Source organism: Dinoponera quadriceps, unplaced genomic scaffold (genome assembly GCF_001313825.1).
Source record: "Dinoponera quadriceps isolate SergipeBrazil2010 unplaced genomic scaffold, ASM131382v1 scaffold1153, whole genome shotgun sequence".
In the NCBI taxonomy this organism is placed as follows: domain Eukaryota; kingdom Metazoa; phylum Arthropoda; class Insecta; order Hymenoptera; family Formicidae; genus Dinoponera; species Dinoponera quadriceps.
The window spans coordinates 491,946-509,306 of NW_014555324.1; the positions used below are offsets into that span (position 1 = coordinate 491,946).

At 41.5% G+C, this 17,361-nt stretch overlaps 3 protein-coding genes across 8 annotated transcripts in view; 2 read left to right on the forward strand and 1 right to left on the reverse strand.

Annotated features, from left to right (window-relative positions):
* The window catches only part of LOC106743833, a 2,135-nt gene extending 1,619 nt beyond the window's left edge, over positions 1-516 (forward strand). For all 5 annotated transcript variants that reach the window (XM_014618045.1, XM_014618046.1, XM_014618047.1 and 2 more), the window contains exon 3: positions 292-516. In XM_014618045.1, the coding sequence (XP_014473531.1) occupies positions 292-507 (216 nt within the window). In that variant the 3' untranslated portion in view covers positions 508-516. The remainder of the gene's footprint in view (positions 1-291) is intronic.
* A 97-nt stretch (positions 517-613) lies between these two features.
* Positions 614-6,393, reverse strand: LOC106743831 (uncharacterized protein C05D11.1-like). Its single transcript, XM_014618041.1, has 14 exons — positions 6,077-6,393; positions 5,564-5,805; positions 5,271-5,439; positions 5,033-5,196; positions 4,401-4,925; positions 4,081-4,335; positions 3,747-3,920; positions 3,427-3,663; positions 3,141-3,321; positions 2,800-3,052; positions 2,102-2,288; positions 1,884-2,027; positions 1,051-1,361; positions 614-988 (listed from the first exon to the last, which is right to left on the reverse strand). Exons 1-14 carry the CDS (start codon positions 6,246-6,248, stop codon positions 928-930), a joined length of 3,075 nt encoding a protein of 1,024 aa, XP_014473527.1. The 5' UTR covers positions 6,249-6,393; the 3' UTR covers positions 614-927.
* A 606-nt stretch (positions 6,394-6,999) lies between these two features.
* On the forward strand, positions 7,000-13,048 carry LOC106743832 (uncharacterized protein CG10915). Of its 2 annotated transcripts, XM_014618043.1 has the most exons (8): positions 7,001-7,731; positions 7,818-7,919; positions 8,142-8,366; positions 8,479-9,100; positions 9,295-9,390; positions 9,623-9,732; positions 12,360-12,758; positions 12,957-13,030. In XM_014618043.1, the coding sequence occupies exons 1-8, from the start codon at positions 7,525-7,527 to the stop codon at positions 12,969-12,971; spliced, it is 1,776 nt and encodes a 591-aa protein (XP_014473529.1). In that variant the 5' UTR covers positions 7,001-7,524; the 3' UTR covers positions 12,972-13,030. The 2 variants fall into 2 exon arrangements, with proteins under 2 accessions (XP_014473528.1, XP_014473529.1); XM_014618042.1 differs by having other exon boundaries at positions 7,000-7,731; positions 12,360-13,048.
* The last annotated feature ends 4,313 nt before the right edge of the window (positions 13,049-17,361 follow it).

Here is a 17,361-nt window from a genome sequence, read left to right on the forward strand (position 1 = left end):
CCCCCCCGAAGTGATCCCCTTGATATGCTACTCAAAATACGGCACTGATGGGCGTTATCCGTAATCCTCAATCAAAATGTACATATGTATTTACTTATTTTTAAATAAATACAATGAAGAAATTTTAGACACTCTGAGCGAAGAATTGAAAAACGGAACAAACTTTTGTATCAACCCGATATTTACCTGCGATTCAACGTTCTTATTAATTTATGCTATCGCGAAATTTCCATTCTGGAAGCTCGACATTTTTGCATCAATGAATTGTAACGTTGTGCGTTTCCGCCTCAGGTGCTGATGTCGAACGACGAGTTCTCCACGGTGACGTTACCTCTGAAAGACTTCAAACCCTATTATCGTGGACACGAGATGCCGGATGGCGAGCCTCTCGACACGACGAACATCACTATGTTCGAGTTCCAAATCTACGGCGGCGTTTACATGCCGATCAAACAGCGAGGCGTCTCGGCGTTAGAGATAGAGACCGTAGCAGCAGTCTTCACGTGATACGTTTAATCGTCTAATCGCGAAAACGGGAAGACGCCTCCTGAAGAATCGGCCTTTTATTCTCGCGACAGCATCGCTTACAAATACTACAAGTAGCACAAACAAGTACAACATTCAAACGTGTATATTCGGCGCTCCGTATTCAGAGCGAATAAGTCTGTTACAACAATTAGTAAGACCTAATATTTTTATAAATGCTTATTATTAGAATGTCTCGTTGCCTGCGTGCAAAAGCGAACACACGTTTTAATGTATTATGTAATGTTTATATATTACTAGGCGGTGTACTAACTCTTTATAATGTACGTCGGCCTATGTGGAAACTCTAGAAAAATTCAATTAGCATAAGCTTTACAAAGATTGTTGCCAAATATAAATGCTCTCCGAGTTTGTAATTGACAAATAAGCTCTTTTCCTTTTTTACCACTCGCTCAGGTATGTCTCTTCAAGACAGTTGTACAGTTTCAGATCTTGACTCATTCTGCAATAGAACAAGAAGTATATATACATTTGTTGTTGAGAAACGGTGAGAAGTAAACTTACGCTTTGAAGGCCTCTCCTATTTCCGCAACTTTGGAGGGATGACACACAACGGTGGTCTTGCATTTCTTCGGATCGAACAGCGGTTTGAGGTATAAGGTCGCTACACGGGTCATGTCCTCCGTAGTGACGGCGGAAATGCGTCGTACCATTTGCCGATGATAATCGTGCGGTACATTTTTGAAATAGGACAGTAACGAGTATGTCACCGTGTCACCTATTGTCTTCTCTTGCTCAATTGTCTCGAAGATCATCGACGACTTCGCCGACTCATAAAGTAGCTTGTCCCACTTGTCGCCGGGAAGATGCGTTTCCTGCAGCAAAAAGCTCACGATACAAAGTATCCCGTAGCTTCTGCTTCCTTCAGAGATACATGTGCCTCTCTTTTTGCCAATGAAGTAAAGATTGCGACGCTTTTATCTCGATGAACGTCAAAACGTATTCAATGGGAGAAGTTGTGCTTGGTATTAAGTGTGTGCAAAAAGTCGAATCTTTTTCTCGCAAGTTTCCGCTGTATTCTCATAATACATAAAGACTAAGGCCCGTATTTTCGACTCACTTTTATTGATGAAAGTATCTTCAAATATAGCTTTTCAATCAGGTGGTTTTTAAGCCATTTTTAGGGATATTTTTACCAATAAAAGTTGAGTTGAGAATAAGGACCTAAAACTTTTATACATTTGTAAGAGATAAGTTTTCTCATTGGACTGAAATTAATTTATTGATAATTACTAATTTCTTTATCGGATTAAGTTGCAATCTTTTGTCCACTGACTATATGTTGACAAAACACTCGTGTATCGCACCTCTTTCGCTTCGTTAATAAAACTACGTACCACTATTGATTTCGTTTCTTTATACGCGGCTATCGCATTCGTAGCTCTATAGAAAGTCAAGTACAATAATCCTTCGTTCGGTTTCGGGTAAATGCCATATCCGTACGAAAGACCCTGTCCTCTGATCAGTCTCCACATAGGACCCTGGAATCACGTATTCTCGAGATGACAATTATGGCCGAACCGTAAAGTTTGCTCGATGACCAACCCGTATTTACCTCCACTTGAATTAAATACTGCAAACAGACAATCAAGGCCGGCAGATCGGGACTCTGATAGTCGGTTATGCACGGACAAGTCTGACACAAAAATGAAGACTCGATGCATCCTAGCCCCGTGACGCAACCATTAATGGCGATGTCGTCCGCGGGATTCATCAGTGACCAATCGGGAGTGACGTTGAGCCTGAAATTTATCATTTACACCGTTGAAAGCATGTCACATACTTCCGATGTGAACGTTTTCATTTCAGAGCCAAGTTGCATCATTAATTCGTATTGATATATTGGACTGTACACAACGGATAACAGCTTTTCTTCCTAGGATAGAAACGTGAAAAGTGATGTGTTTTCAAATTAGAAAATTTACACTTTTCACGAGATCACACTAGAGAAGACCTTCTGGGTTCTTGATCAGGAATCTTCTCCTCTAGTGTGGATTCGTAAAATGCTAATTTTCTAATTTGAAGATATTTCACTTTTCACATTTCCATCTTAGGGGAAAGTTACACGATCGAAAGGCTTAACACTAAATTAAATGGAACTATCATCTCGTTGGTGCAACCTATTCCAATCAGGTCTGTTTTTACCAACGTCGATTAACCTGAGTTTAAGTTTTTGAATCTGAAGATAGTTTTAAGATTTGGTCTACGTTAGCAGCGCATTATTTATTTGTCAAACGAGCAGGCAGTATTTACTTGGTTTTCGCTGAAGTTCCCACGTCGGAGAAGAACATATTCCACGAGGCGTAAACGTTGGGAACTTGTACCGTTAACTTCTCCACGTTAACGGCCATATACAGGACCATATTTTTCGGGGACGTTAAGATTTTTCTGATCGATTCAATTTCTGCGATAACCTCTCTTCTTCCTGTCTCGTCGTTCAGGCGTTCTAAGATGTCAGTGAGGAACTTCTGCTGCCGCAACATGCTGGATGTGAAGGTATTGCTATCTGCAGATATTCCAGAAATGTACAATGTGAAGTCTTTCGTCTCCACGTTATTTTATATTTAAAAGTATCGCTTGCGACAAGGTCTCACCTTTATTGTACAGTAATCCTTTCATTAAATGACCTACGATTTTGGATCCATTTCTCTTCAGTTGAGCTACGTCGTTCACCATTTTCGTCGCTATGATTTTCAATCTGTCAACCGTTATTTCGGTATCGTACAGAAGCTCCTTGACCCACTGCACACCTTTCTCATACTTCTCCAATTCGAGCTAAGTGAATAAAGAAGCAAAGATACGTGAAAATTGAGACTCTTCTCCTCGACAATTGCGATTTACTCTGTCACAGAAGAAGCGAATGCAGTGACTTATACTTACTTGGAGCATCAAGTTAGCGGTGTGGCCATAGGAGCCACACGAAAATCGCGAGGCGCTGATAAAACCCATCTGAGTGAAAGTTCCTATAGTATCCGCTTCTAATTCAGCTACTATTTCCTCGTAAGGAATTATTTGGCCGTCCCGCTTCACCGGAGATTCCATAATGACTTCCAGCAATAGCGGAATATACTTTCTATATTCCCTGGTAATAGAGGAAGTGTCCATGAGGACAAACAGCTAGATTCAAATACGCGCAATTATTAATATCACGTCAGAGACATGAGAGAGATGGCAGTGTGACAGAATATTGTAACACTCACGTAAACGAAGTTCGTGTTCACGTGATCCAAGTAGGTGAAGAATGGCAGCTTAGTGGCGTCTAGCCTAGAATGTTGCTCCGGAGTTTCCGTGGTGTAACTCTTAATGTGATGAAAGTTAATAGTGTCCGTACCGGGTATGGATACGCTTTCCAATAATTCGTCAGGCACTGGTCTCTTTGGAGAGAAACAAAATCAATGGTAACACCAAGGATCAACTAGTGTTCGGAATTACTTGTTGTGCGTAGACCTCAGTGATACTTCTCTTATACTCTTATAAGACGTATCGGACACGCGAATACTTTCGGTGCTTGTTGCGATACGATTCGACCCGTACCTCGTTCTCCTCGATAGCTTTCTGAAGCTCTTGTTCCTTGCGTTCCAAGCCGTCCGTGCCCAATTTCTCTACTTGCTTGGCCGTTCGCTGTTCCTCCTCTTGTGTCAAGGCGCGTTGTTTCTCTACACTAGGTATGCCTTTTGTAATAACCATTGGCGCGTCAACGAAATACTTCTTCAGGAGATTTATCCAGTACGATTCGGGCTCGTTTTCCATTTTTTTGAAGTCACGCACGGTATTTAACCTCTGATCGAGCTGTTAACAGAGACAAAACGATTGTACGATATCTAGCTGGCGGATGACGATGCCATGCAACTTACATCTTCCTTCGTGCTTCCGTACAACACATGCCCGAAGAGCATGTACGCGATCGTGTCGTGCGGTTCGTTCTCCAAGACACTTAAAGTTTCAAGGATGCACCTGTGAACTACGGTTTTCATTCTCTTCATATCTATACCGTTGCCGTCGCTACATATATCGCTGAGTACTTTCATCAGGGGCTCCTTGATCAGGGGAATCTTATCTTTCGGCACGTTCTCAAACATGAGGCACAGGGTTGAAGTTGAAAAATTGTACTGAGTATAACCCACATTGCTGGCGTATGGATTGTCCCTTTCGACGAATTCCTTTTGTAACGGACTAACGGACGTCTCAGTGAGATATTTGGCAAGTAAGAAACAACCGAGACAATCGTACATTTCATCGACCCAGGACGGTCCTCGCCAAGCGACATACACCATCCCGTTATCCTCGTCATCACACGGATAACAGACATCCAGATCCACACTCTTCGTGAGCGGCGCGACTGGAGTCTGCCAAGGTCTCTCGAACAGTCCCCTGTTTCCCTACAATTTTATAACTTAATAATAAATGCCAAGATTATATGAACACTTCGCGACATGTATTCGTCAACTTTCAAAACTGATAAACTTTAAAATACATATATAAATACCTTTGAAATTATCTTCTGCTCTATGGGTTGCAGGGCCTTGAAAACGTCAGCGTGTTTCACTTGCCCTGCTATTAATACGGTCAGATTCTCCGGTCTATAAAACTCCTTATGATATTGTCTTACTTTCTCATTGTTAGTGCTTTCTCGCAAATTCTTTAATGCACCTGTAAAGACAAAAGTAAGTAATGTCCGAAGCAACAATGTGATATTTTTGCGATATTTTTTTATATTCCTATACCTCCAGTATTTGATTTATATCCGCAATCTCCAGGATAAATTGCTCTCGATAACTCCGTAAATGTCATACACTCTCCTGTATTTTCTCTACCCTGCATTTCACAGTAAACCACTCCTGCATCGTTACCCTTACCGGTAATATGATGTACCTCTGTAAGATATGCTGCATCCTACCAAGATATATAACAGTTATATATTTCTTCAGAGGAGCAGTAAAACAATTTTATATAAATACTATAAAATTATAAATATTTTACAATATTTTACGATTGTTCTTCAGATCTCAAAAACTACCTGAAGTGTGGGATAAAGTATATGTTCAAGATAAATCGGCATTAGGGAGAGGAATCCTTCACTGCCAGCAGTTGTCATAGTATAATAAGTATGGTCGCGTTCTGTATGAGCATTAGTGCCAGATGCCAGGCATCTGTTAGCCCAGAGATCCAAGACACCTTTGTAGGGATAATCCTCACTGCCCAAGAAAATAAGATGTTCCAATGTATGAGGAAGGCCATCGTCATCAAGTGCTTCAGTAACTGAAACAAAAAAGATTTTATATAATTAAGTTTTAATAATTAATAAATAATAAGAATTAGAATTTACTATGAATACATAAATTATTAGGAAATACATTACAATATTATTATCTTTTCTAACATCTTATAATTTTCTATCATTATATGTATAATTGTGCATGTGTGCACGTTCGACAGTAACATACATATGTGACAAAAAGCTATGATACAACCGTATAAAGGAAAAATTTAATTTATAATATGGAATTACAATCAATGACGTGTCAATTACCAAGATTAAAATAACCACTGACAACGGGTCCGTCTATTTCCGCAATACAAACTGTCATGCCGGTGTTCGTGGATTTATACATATGGACCGGAATCGTATCCACTGCTTTTAACGAGCATGTCAACTCGAATCCGCCCATATTTTCTCTTGGAGAACTGTCAACAGGTGCCATAGCTTGATATTAGAATATAAATTCTTGCAAAGTATCGGTTATAATTCTAACCGCAACGACACTCAAGCACTGTTCGGCAGAGGTAGATGACGAGCGATGAATCGATGTTCGATGGATCGCTGTTCGGTGTTTTGAAAAAAAAGTCGCAGTATTTGAAAATCAAATCTTTCTGATTCATCGTTGAATTACGTTATTCGAAAATAAAATAGTTTCTCGTTCTGTCGTTTAGCCGTATCGATAAAAAATGTAAAAAGTTGCTTGGGATTCGCCACTGAGTCGTGCTACTTGAAGATATGGCTGACTTGCCGTTGAGCGGTACTACTTTGATTATTCTCTATATTTCCAGCGCATTCAATTACAAATCGAATATCTTCTCTTCACATTGGCCAAGTAATTTGAGTAGCTCATCTAGAAATAACAGATGCACCACGAAATAGATTTTTTGGCCAAAGGCCCGGTTTCACCAACGCGAGTTAATTAAATCATTTAGCTTCTCTGTTGGAGCTGTCCAATCACATCGTTGTTAGATAGATGCGATTGGTCAGTTCCAATGAAGAAACTGAATTTAATCAATCGATTTGATTAACTCGCGTTGGTGAAACCGAGCCATAAACCATGATGACGGAAGGTAAGCGTAAAGTAGGATCTACAATCGACTGTGATTGGTCAATTTCTCAAGGCTTAAATTCTCATTGTAGACTTCGCATTAGCAGAACCGGTCAACAAATCGAAAACGCTACATGTGCAGCATACGAGCAAGAGACGGAACGCACCTTTTATTCACGACAGCCTCGGTCGAGCTCTCGCGAGCTCTCGATCTCACGACCCGGGGCGCCTTTCACGAGGGCCGCCGCGATCGAGCTCGAGCTGCGTGCGCTTTGTGAGTGCGCTCGATTTGTCAAGGTGAGCGTAGCGAAGCGGGTCGTCGCGCCGGACGCCGCGCTAATTCGTACTCGCGGCGTGAACGAGCTCCTCGACGGCGCGCGTGTGCCGATCCAAGAAAGGAGCGAAGCGGAACGACGGGCGACGAGGACGACGACCACGACGACGACAAGGAGAAGGTGGTGGCGGAGGAGTACGCGCGGCCGTTGGTCCTGTGGCAATGTAGCGAGCGTCGAAGACCGCTGGGTGTCCGGCGGGGGTGTTCGCGCGTCCCGTCCCCGGATCATCGTGGGGTGAGGACGTAGGAGCTCGTGCGAACGTGTTTCACTTAACGACCCGCGCCGGCTGCGGGGAACGAGCAAGTCGTGAATAAGTAGCCCCAATCGCGCGCACGATGGCATCGCAGAACCAGAGCGCTGTCAACGTCACCGCTTCGCCCGGCACCACGGCGGCGAACGGACCGCCATCGTCGGGTGCACCGCCGCCGGGGTCCACCGCGATCTCGGCCGCCAAGGCGCAGACCCTTCCGCAACCTCAGCAGCAGCAGCAGCAAGCGAATAACATTGAGCCGTTGGATAAGAGTTCCTCCAATACTCTGAAGGTATTTCTCAGCTCTTTTCTGTCAATGCTGCGATAGTTATCTCTGCGTAAATACTGATGATTAATGATCATTGTGTGCACTTGCAGCGCAATCCAAAGATGGAGTTGAGCAAAACTGATTTGCTGAAGTTGCTGGGCTATCTGGAGGGAGAGCTCCAAGCGAGAGACATTGTGATAGCGGCATTAAAAGTAAATAGCAAGATATGATTGTTATTAAGGGTGTATTTTGTGCGTCATATATTTTTGTCAATTTGACTCGCTCTTCAGCAATAACATGTGTAAATTCACATGTAGGAAGGATATACGACAAAGTGTCGCAATCTCCTTTGATTCGATGTGTCGTTGCTTGAAATTTTCCGGTCGTGTTAACTTTCAGGTTATTACGCTACAATCACCATCTCTCTCTTTCAGTCAGAAAAAATGAAGCATCTTTTGAGTTCCCGGTATCTCAGTGGAACTGCAGATCCACACGCGGCGTTAGCTCGCGACGTTGCGATAGTAGGCGGCGTCAGCGGGGTCGAAGGGAATCAAATTGATCAAAAGGTCGCTAGTCTCGAGGCACTAGTGAGCAAGCAAAGAATTGCGCAGTGTAGGATGTCTAAGGTTCTCAGGGACGCTGAAATTAGGCACAGAGCGGTACGTATCTTACTTTGTTCATGGTTTCGTCATACTACGTGATACAGTGTGATTTATGAATATATGTAATGTAACATCGTTAGGAAGCAAGTGCATTGTTGTACATTCGTAGGTAATTAAAGAATTAGAGGAAGAGAAGCGGAAACACGAGCACGATACCGCCCAAGGCGACGACATCACTTACGGTCTTGAAAAAGAGAGGACAAGATTGAAGAAGGAATTGGAGCTGGAGAAACAGGAAAAGAAGAAATTAGAGCTCGAATTGAAGAAGGTCAACGATCATCTGGAGGAGGAGAAAAATCGACAAAAGCAGATAGTGCTTTTACTTTTAGCGGAACGTAAAAAGATTATCATGAAGTACATCGAGGAGAGAAAACGATCTGAGGATTTAGCCCAAATACTCAGCGAGGAGAAAGTTAGAATAGACTCGATGGCCGAGGGCCTCGAGGAAGAGAGCAAGAAGTCCCTGCAGATGGAAGCGGAATTGGAAAAGCAATTAGCGCAATTCGACATGGAGAGGCAACAATATCGGCAGGCTCTTGTGAAGGAGGAGAAAAGAGCGAAGGACTTCGAGACGGAGTTAGAGAAATTACGAGTCGAGATGGACACGTGGAAAGAGTCGCAGGCTCGAGGTCCCGCGAGAGGAGTCGGCGTAACTCCACCGCCGCCACCCGCAAAACCAGCGAATTTGGTCGCTATGCCAACACTTAGGCCAGCTAGTGCTCCGCAAACAAGTAAGTTCAGAATTAACTTTCTGTTACAATAGAAACTGTACACATCGAGAAAGGTTTGTTGATATCTGTTAGTTAAATAAGCCGAATATAAAGTATGAGAATGAGTGAAAACATTTTTTTCACATTGTTCTTGATGTGTTATCAATTGATGTTGCGAAACAAGTTGATCTTACAATCCTTGACAATTTCTGTAGTTAAAGGAGCAGTCTTGGGTACAGGGACACCTATGGTTAGTAGTAAAGTTGTCCAACCCACTGCCACAGTGTCCAGTGTTCCTGTTAGTGGACCAAGTAAGATTCCCTCAATATTTTCATGTGTAACACAATATCAGCTTCAATAAGTTTCATTTTAACAAATGACCTAAGTGCGTTTTGAATATATCATTTTTTCAAGCGAGTGTTTTTGTACGTATAAAATATAAATTTGTGTATATAGTGCGCAATTTTATATTTGGTCCGTTTCAATTTCACGGATTGCTCGCAAAAGTGCGATTATAAATGTGCAATTTCTCCTCACTTTTAGCAACTGGAATTGCTAGATCAGTAACACCTGGGCAGGCACTACGTGGAGTTACGTACACACCGAATTTAACATCTGCGAGTGGGGAGTCTACAGCTACTCCGGACACGCAGGTAACCTATCCACATTTCCCTACACACTCGACATTAATCTGAAGATTATACAGAGCCTATTTATACACGCGAAGTGTTATAATAGATATTTTTCTATCGTGCATCAATGAGAATTAGATTGCTAGTATTTTTTTTTTTTGAAAAGAGAAAGACAGCGAAAAATATCCAAGTAACATAATTTATAAATGGTTTATGTTTGTGTATGATAGGAAAATGATAGGAAAATTCAATTGACACTGAAGTAGAAATCAGCTATTTAGTCTTTGTATGGAACTTTTTCCGTTAGTACTTTATACACACACACATATGTATATTTACAGTTCAAATTATAAATCCAACTTATGTCAGTATTGTGTTTTGGAGAGAGATAGAGATTAGCTTTAATAGAATATCACGTATTGATATAAATTCGTGCCCGATGAGGAAAAAGCTATATCATAGAGAAAAGGAAATTTTTATGTACGATATCGCGATACGAGAAATAAGGTATGTCTGTTTTATCAGACGACCTTAGAATTTTAGACATATGATTGTAATTTATAGTGTAATTTATAGTGTAAGTAGGCTCTTTATAGTCCGAGATACACGCGAAACTGAAGGTTCACGAGATATCTTCCAAATGTTTTGAACGAAAATAGTTCCCTACACTGCAGTTGTATAATTGTTGGACATTTTTAACCTTGCTGTTTAGTTAATAATTGAAGACGTGTATATTTAAATCGCATCCTCAATCGTGTTCCTTTTTGTAACTCAGGATTTTTAACTCTTTGAAATCACACTGTTGAGATACGCGGCAAAATTATGTAAAAAGGAGTTGATTTTTGTCCATTGTGAATCATTCTCTCACATTCGACACAATTTGATCTTACAATAAGATTATTGCATTTGTTGTTACACTGATTTTACAAGCACTTTATAAGTTTCTCTAGTCTTATATATTTTATTTCGATACTTTAGGTCGTAAGTATCACACACACACGCACAGATACACACACACATACACACGTACTCACACTTTATCGTCGTTATTATTAATCACATGGTTATTAACGAATCATGCACATGTGTTCATCACTATTTAATTTAAAAGCACAGATATTGAATATTTATTGCTTTTACTTAACTTGAAATGAAGACGGCTACTTATTTGATAACGAAATTGTTATATTCGCGTGCTGTTGTATCACGTAATGACGCGCAGAAACGTTTCGGTAGAACATTGAGGCGGGGACTCATCGAAGAAATGGTTTTCACTGCTATCTTCTTTAGTTCGATGCACAGAATTGCTCTCGCCTCGATCGAAATTCTATTTCTATCGCTCGTATTATCCAATGGTGCACTGAAATTGAAGGACTATTCGACTCTTCGCTCTTAGGGGCTTCTATTAGACTGACTATGAACATTCGAGAGCGGATTACTTTGAGGAGGCTTTGCTTTACGTTATGTATACTTTGTTCACATGTTATTTGCAACTTTATTGACGGTTATTCAAGAAACACACAAAGATACACACACAACGTACACGCTCGCAACGCAATATATATATATATATATATATATATATATATATATATGTTAAACACTTCCTCTATATATATCTAAGTTAGCACACCATCAATCAATCAATATATACTTAGAATTATATTTTATTACGATACTTTTATTTTTGTGTACATAAGATTATTATTTCACATGTACGTCGACCGATTCCTACAATTAAAAGTTGTATGCAACTCATTTCTGAGCCTTATTTACAATTCTCCCCGCTTGACTTCATAATCGCTATCCCGTAATCGCTGCTACTAAATTATATATATATGTATATATATATATATATATATGGTTTGGTTACGAACTTGGACGTCTACTATCGTATCGTTTAGTTGGTTTGCAAGCGGTACTTTATAACAAGCAGGTGGTACGCGTCTGGCCGAGTCAGAGCTCTTTTATGTTTATCATAACAATTCTCGATCTCGACGTATTTAGACTGAAGTACTCTCGTTTCTCGGGGTCAGGCTTTCTATATCGTCCTGTTCGTCTCTTTCTTCTCCGAGGATCTGTCGCACATTACGTTCTATTACTAATCCACTCCCTGTTTCGGACTGCGTTTTCTTGCCCTTTGGTGATTTGCGAAGAACATGCGGTCGAATCAAGTCATTCCCTCGCGATTATCCATTAATAGCACTTCAATTTGACATCTCGGTCGTCGAGGGTCCCGGCGAGTTGCGAATCGTTTTTCTGTTTTCTTTTCCGCTTGAATAACCGGCGAATAACTCTCTTTCTCTCTTTTCCCCCTCGCAACTCGATCTTGAGTACAATTTCTCGTAGTTTTGCCGTCAGCTCCTTGTTACTTTCTCCGCCGAAGCCTCCGCTTTGGATTAGTTCTTTGGTATGGTTCTTTTCTCCCTCCCCCCTCTCTCTCTCCTTCCCTTACCCTAAAAGTCACCCACCAAGAATAACGTTTTATCACGTTGTGGAGTTGGCTGCTGAGGTGGCGACGGAGTGTCCTATCTGCCTGCCTGTCTGTCCACCTACCTACCTGTCTGTCTGTCTGTCTGGCAAAACGACCGTAATACGCTGGCGCAACCCTCTCACATCGGTCATGGTTGTGTGTGTTCATTCCTCAGGCCGTAGACAAGCGACCGGTCGTACCTGCTCCTGTTAATACTGCGACGGCTAAGCTTATAACGTCGTCGCAAGCCGCAGGGAAGCTCGGCTTTCACGTTGGCCCTGGCAGCCCCGCCGGTCAAGCATCCACCGCCGCCGCCGCTGTCGCCGCCGCCGCCGGTATACTGCCCGCGAAAAAGCCGCCGATCTCGCGCGGCGTGCCGCCCCCGGTACCACCAAATAAGCCAGTGGTACCGCCGAAAAAGGAGGCCGCTTACCTCAGGAGACCGGAACTGTCGCAAAGCACACAGCAGGATAATACCGTTAAGTTCGGTAAGCAGGCGCACGCTACGGCGGCGAGCGGAACCGCCGCACCCTCGCAGCAGCCGAGCGCCCAAACCCAAGCTGCCGATGAAGAGGTCAGTAACACGACAGACTCGAGATAAATACTTAAGGCTTAGCCGATGAATGATCGTTACGCACTCGTGTAGGATATAAGCACGCTCCGGTGAGAGAGACGCGCACACACACACACACATGTACACAAAGATACACGCGATATAATACCGTACGTTCAGGTGTGTTCAATCGGAGCATCTGTGTGAATGTGATTTCAGACAAAGCCGCGTTGATCTAGCGCGGAAAGAGCGAAAGAAAGAGAGAGCAAAAAAGCGTGAACGTAGATGTATGTGTACACACACACCGAGATGTGCATAATAGAAGAGAAATATATGGGATGATATAGAGAGAGAGAGAGAGAGAGGAAGAAACGCGCTGGGAATCTGAGCTGGAGCGCGCGGCGCTGGAGATTCTGTAGAAGATCTTTCCCCAGGGGAGCCGAGAGAGCGGGAGGAGGACTCGTCCCGAGGCAACACATTCGTCGGGCATCGACGGGAGCTCGTAGCTAATGTACGAAAGCAATGGTCGGAGCTAGAGTTACTCTTCGGATACGTAAGGTAGCTTACTCTGTAACGGTTCGGCCGAGAACGATCTCGTACACGAGGAACAAGCTACCGCTTGTGAGCGCGAGTCGCTTAAAGCGATCGGTAAACGTGTCCTTGGGACATCCTCACGGTGGTTCGTTAAAATCGCGCTTTTACCGCGAGCTGGTTGCATCAACGTAGTTCAACACCAACAAGCACTTCTGGTCGGTTCAATTTTCTTTCGAGCGCGCGCGCGATTACTCGTTGATTCTCCGGTGAATTTCGAACGTCTTTTCTCACGCGATGGTCTCTCACCTGTGGAAATTTTTTTCTTGTATATATTTTTATATATTTGTAAATTTCTATGTGTACATATACATTCAGCGGGGTCTCTCTCTTTCTGTAGGGATATGTTTTCGTCGGCATCTCGTCGGTTAATGACGCCTGTACTATGCGCGGCACGATAACGATGACGCCAGATCGGATTTAGATGTCGATTTTTTGCGTCTCACGGGGTTCATCTAACAGCTGGATTTCAGCGTGGTCTCGCACGTCATGTCACGCATTCGTTACGCACGTTATCGCTCGTCGTTATCATGGGTGGAATTTAGAATCCGAGAAAGTGCGCAACGTAAAAATGTGCGAAAGTCGCTAAAGCAGATTCAGTTAAACCAGACTGTCGGTGCAACTCGGCTAGAAGCGGGAAACTTAGCAAACGCTATCACATGCTATAATCACTGCCTCGTCTCGCATAATTTCGTAAATGTCGGTACAAACTTATAGAGCTGTCCCGGGAGGAAGATGTTTCCCAGATTGCATAGGAATATTCTATGAATGTTCTACGAATATTCGTCACGAATATTTGTATATTGATGGAATGTACTAAACACTGGTGTATATGTTTATAGAATGTTCTTAGTACATTCGAGTGATACTACTCGGGAAAAAATGTTCATTATGAAGAGTTCCTGAGACTAAAAGACACACGAAAACAATTTCACGCGTGCACACGTACGGAGAAGAAATTTTGCTGGAACAACAATAAATTGTTTATTAATATAATGACAGTAATAAGATTTGTTACACGAAAAAAATAATTTTGCTGTTATAGCAAAGCGTTGTTGCTGCGACGATAAAAGAATTGGAATAATCAAAAATCAATATTCTTAACAAGTCTTTTTGCTGTCCAAACAAATCTTTTTACTGACGTTATATTAACAGGAAATTTGCTATTCCAGCAAAATTGTTATCTCCGTGCGCAAATTTCAGTTTTAAATTAAATATGTATATTATAGTGTACATACGGAATTGTCTATTTTTCAGTTAGATCAATGCATTGCACATACGCAGTAAATGAACTTTATAACAATGTTCTAAGAAAACATTCTTTTCTATTATGAGTACGCGAATATTCGCTTGTATGTAATATATTCTATGTGTATTCATGGAATATTTTGTGCTATCTGGATTTGCACACACACACACACACACACACACACACACACACACACACACACATGTCTCGCAACGCACATGTCGACGAATCAGTCGCGGGCGTCGCACTATATCTCCCGCGAGAATGCGGTTTCTGTGTCCTGTCTGAGCTTCGCTTGAAACCATCTCCGACAAAGATCCTCGCGCACAAGCGGAAACGAAGAGATTGGTGTTTTGTACTCACTCGTTTTAAAACCGTCGGCGAACCGAGTAACGGAAGGAGAAGGCGGTTGCATCGAGCGCGCACACGTATTCCAACGTCTGTTTTGCACGACGATTCATTCGCGATCTCAGGTAAAAACGCGCAGGCGGACGATTGTATTTCAAGAAGAGTTGTAGAGATTAATTTCTTCTCTTCGCACTTTTTACCGTCCCTAAGGCTCCTGCGTCCTTGTTATGGCTATTTTGTTTCATGAAGCGAGGAAATCCATGCCTGGCATACTCCAAACACTTTTTTTTTAGTCAATCAATAAATAGTTGTAAAATTATCATGACAAAATGAGAGAAGAGGCGGGTTAGAACCGCCGATAGTGCTATTTTGACCCCGTTGATCCTTAAAATTGCTATAAATCCTATAAATTTTTGTATTGGTTAATAGTTTTCCCTGGTCTTTTTATCATTTTGAATGTGAATATAGTCTCAAATAATGCAAATAATATTAAAATAACTTTTCCGTAACCGAAAATAAAAACAGGAGCCAAATTGGCACTTATGCTCGGTGATTTTAGCGTTGAAAAGGAAGGTTACATATATTATGTTAATCTTATTATTATTTATTTATTGTTAAGGCAAAAGGAAAGTTCTCGGAATATTTTGCCAGTGTGTTGAATTGATCACAAATGTCATTTTGCAAGTATATCTTTTTATTTGAAGATATATTGTGAGAAATCTAGACATGCGTTTTCTCACTTCTGACATCATCAAACAGAACGACCGTATCGAGGAACCAAGAGTCTTAATTTAGAGAGCACAGTAACACGATCGAGAGATCTGTCGTTTAAATAACGAAGACGCTTCAGAGAGAAACACTTGCATTTACTGGTTGAACGGAATCACGATGATCACGACTTTGTCTCGACTTTATTCGCTTGCTCGATCACGATAAATCCTGTGTCGCAGTTACGAGTCCTCGTAACTGTCTTGAGCAGCTTCCGCGTCTTCCTCCTGTACTCGAAAGTAAGAAGTACAAGTAGAGGAAGAAGCAGAAGTCACAGATTTCGCACGTCATGTTCTATTGATCGCTCTCATGAAATGTCCATCCGAGAAGAAGATATACGCAGCAATTAAATGTACATACACACACATACACACATCATACACAGTGTTCTACGGTATGTCTTAGGACATCCCTCTACCCGGTGTCACGATGTGTGATCCTCCCAATTACGAACGATCATCCCAGCGTTGCGAAGTCTTCCAGTGTTTTATTTTACGCGCGTTTTTTAGTGTTTAAGTTCGCGGTTTTCAGTCGCGACTATACCCGTGTCACAATCCACGATGTAACACCCTCGTATATCTTACCACGTAAGAAACACAAAAGTTACTTTCTGTCGATCACCATTGCGACAACACAAGCAGGAACTGCTGGGACCAGGACTAAGGGAGTTATACGAAGCCTATAACACTGAGGATATAAAGAACAAAAAAAAACGTGCTCGCAATAATAACAACAAGTACTGCTATAAAACGGCAGCAACAGCAACAAGAGAACAACAGTTACAAAACAGTAACAATAATGTATTATAATAATAGTGAAGTAACGAGTAAGGACGGTGTAAAACAATAATCAGATTAAACGATGTCGCTGATCGCGTTGGTCACGGCGACGCTGGTGGTAATCACGGTATAAATATGGTATAAATAGTAACGACTCATTCGCGTAACACTAATAGCATTAGCAGCAGAAGCAGCAATAGCAGGCAGCAGTGGCAACGGCGGCAGTAGTAGCAGCAACAGTTAATGATGTTAGTATTAGAGAAGTTATATAATAGTAGAAAGTAGCGCTAACGACTACGATAATAATGAATAATAGGTGTGCTTTGCGCCGAGTAAGAGAAATTTTGCACCGAGGCGACTGTATCAATAAGATTTCGGCGGTTTCGCCGGAGATCTCATCGTCGCGCGTCTCATTGCGCGCGCTCGTTGTCTAAGTCAAGATTATAATCCTACGGTGATTCGTCCGAGCTAGACTGGATGTACATTTAGGGGTGTCACCCTCCGTTAGCGGCTGTCGATAGTGAGCGAGAGAGCTGTTCGGAGTTAGAACCGAGAAATCCCAGGAAGAAATTTTTCATACATAATTAGACATAATTATATATAATTTTATGTGAGGTGTCATATATAGAATATGTCCATGTATAAAAATATATAATTATAGATGAAATGGTGATACAAAGAGAGAGAGAGAGAGAGAGAGAGAGAGAATTACATATGACTATATATAAATATGTATAATAAGTTATATATGATTATATATAAATATATATATATATATATATATATATGTATGATTATATATGATTATATATAAATAAAAATATATATGTGTATATATATTATATAGTATATATATTATATGTGTGTGTATATATATATATATATATAT

Coding starts and splice junctions, on each gene's coding strand:
- LOC106743831 (XM_014618041.1), bottom strand. CDS start 6,248: ATGGCACCTGTTGACAGTTCTCCAAGAGAAAATATGGGCGGATTCGAG. Junction 2,028..2,101: donor AGTATTTAATTCAAGTGGAG/GTAAATACGGGT, acceptor ACGTGATTCCAG/GGTCCTATGTGGAGACTGAT. Junction 1,362..1,883: donor AAGAAACGAAATCAATAGTG/GTACGTAGTTTT, acceptor TTTTTGCTGCAG/GAAACGCATCTTCCCGGCGA.
- LOC106743832 (XM_014618042.1), top strand. CDS start 7,525: ATGGCATCGCAGAACCAGAGCGCTGTCAACGTCACCGCTTCGCCCGGC. Junction 9,101..9,294: donor AGCTAGTGCTCCGCAAACAA/GTAAGTTCAGAA, acceptor CAATTTCTGTAG/TTAAAGGAGCAGTCTTGGGT. Junction 9,391..9,622: donor TGTTCCTGTTAGTGGACCAA/GTAAGATTCCCT, acceptor CCTCACTTTTAG/CAACTGGAATTGCTAGATCA.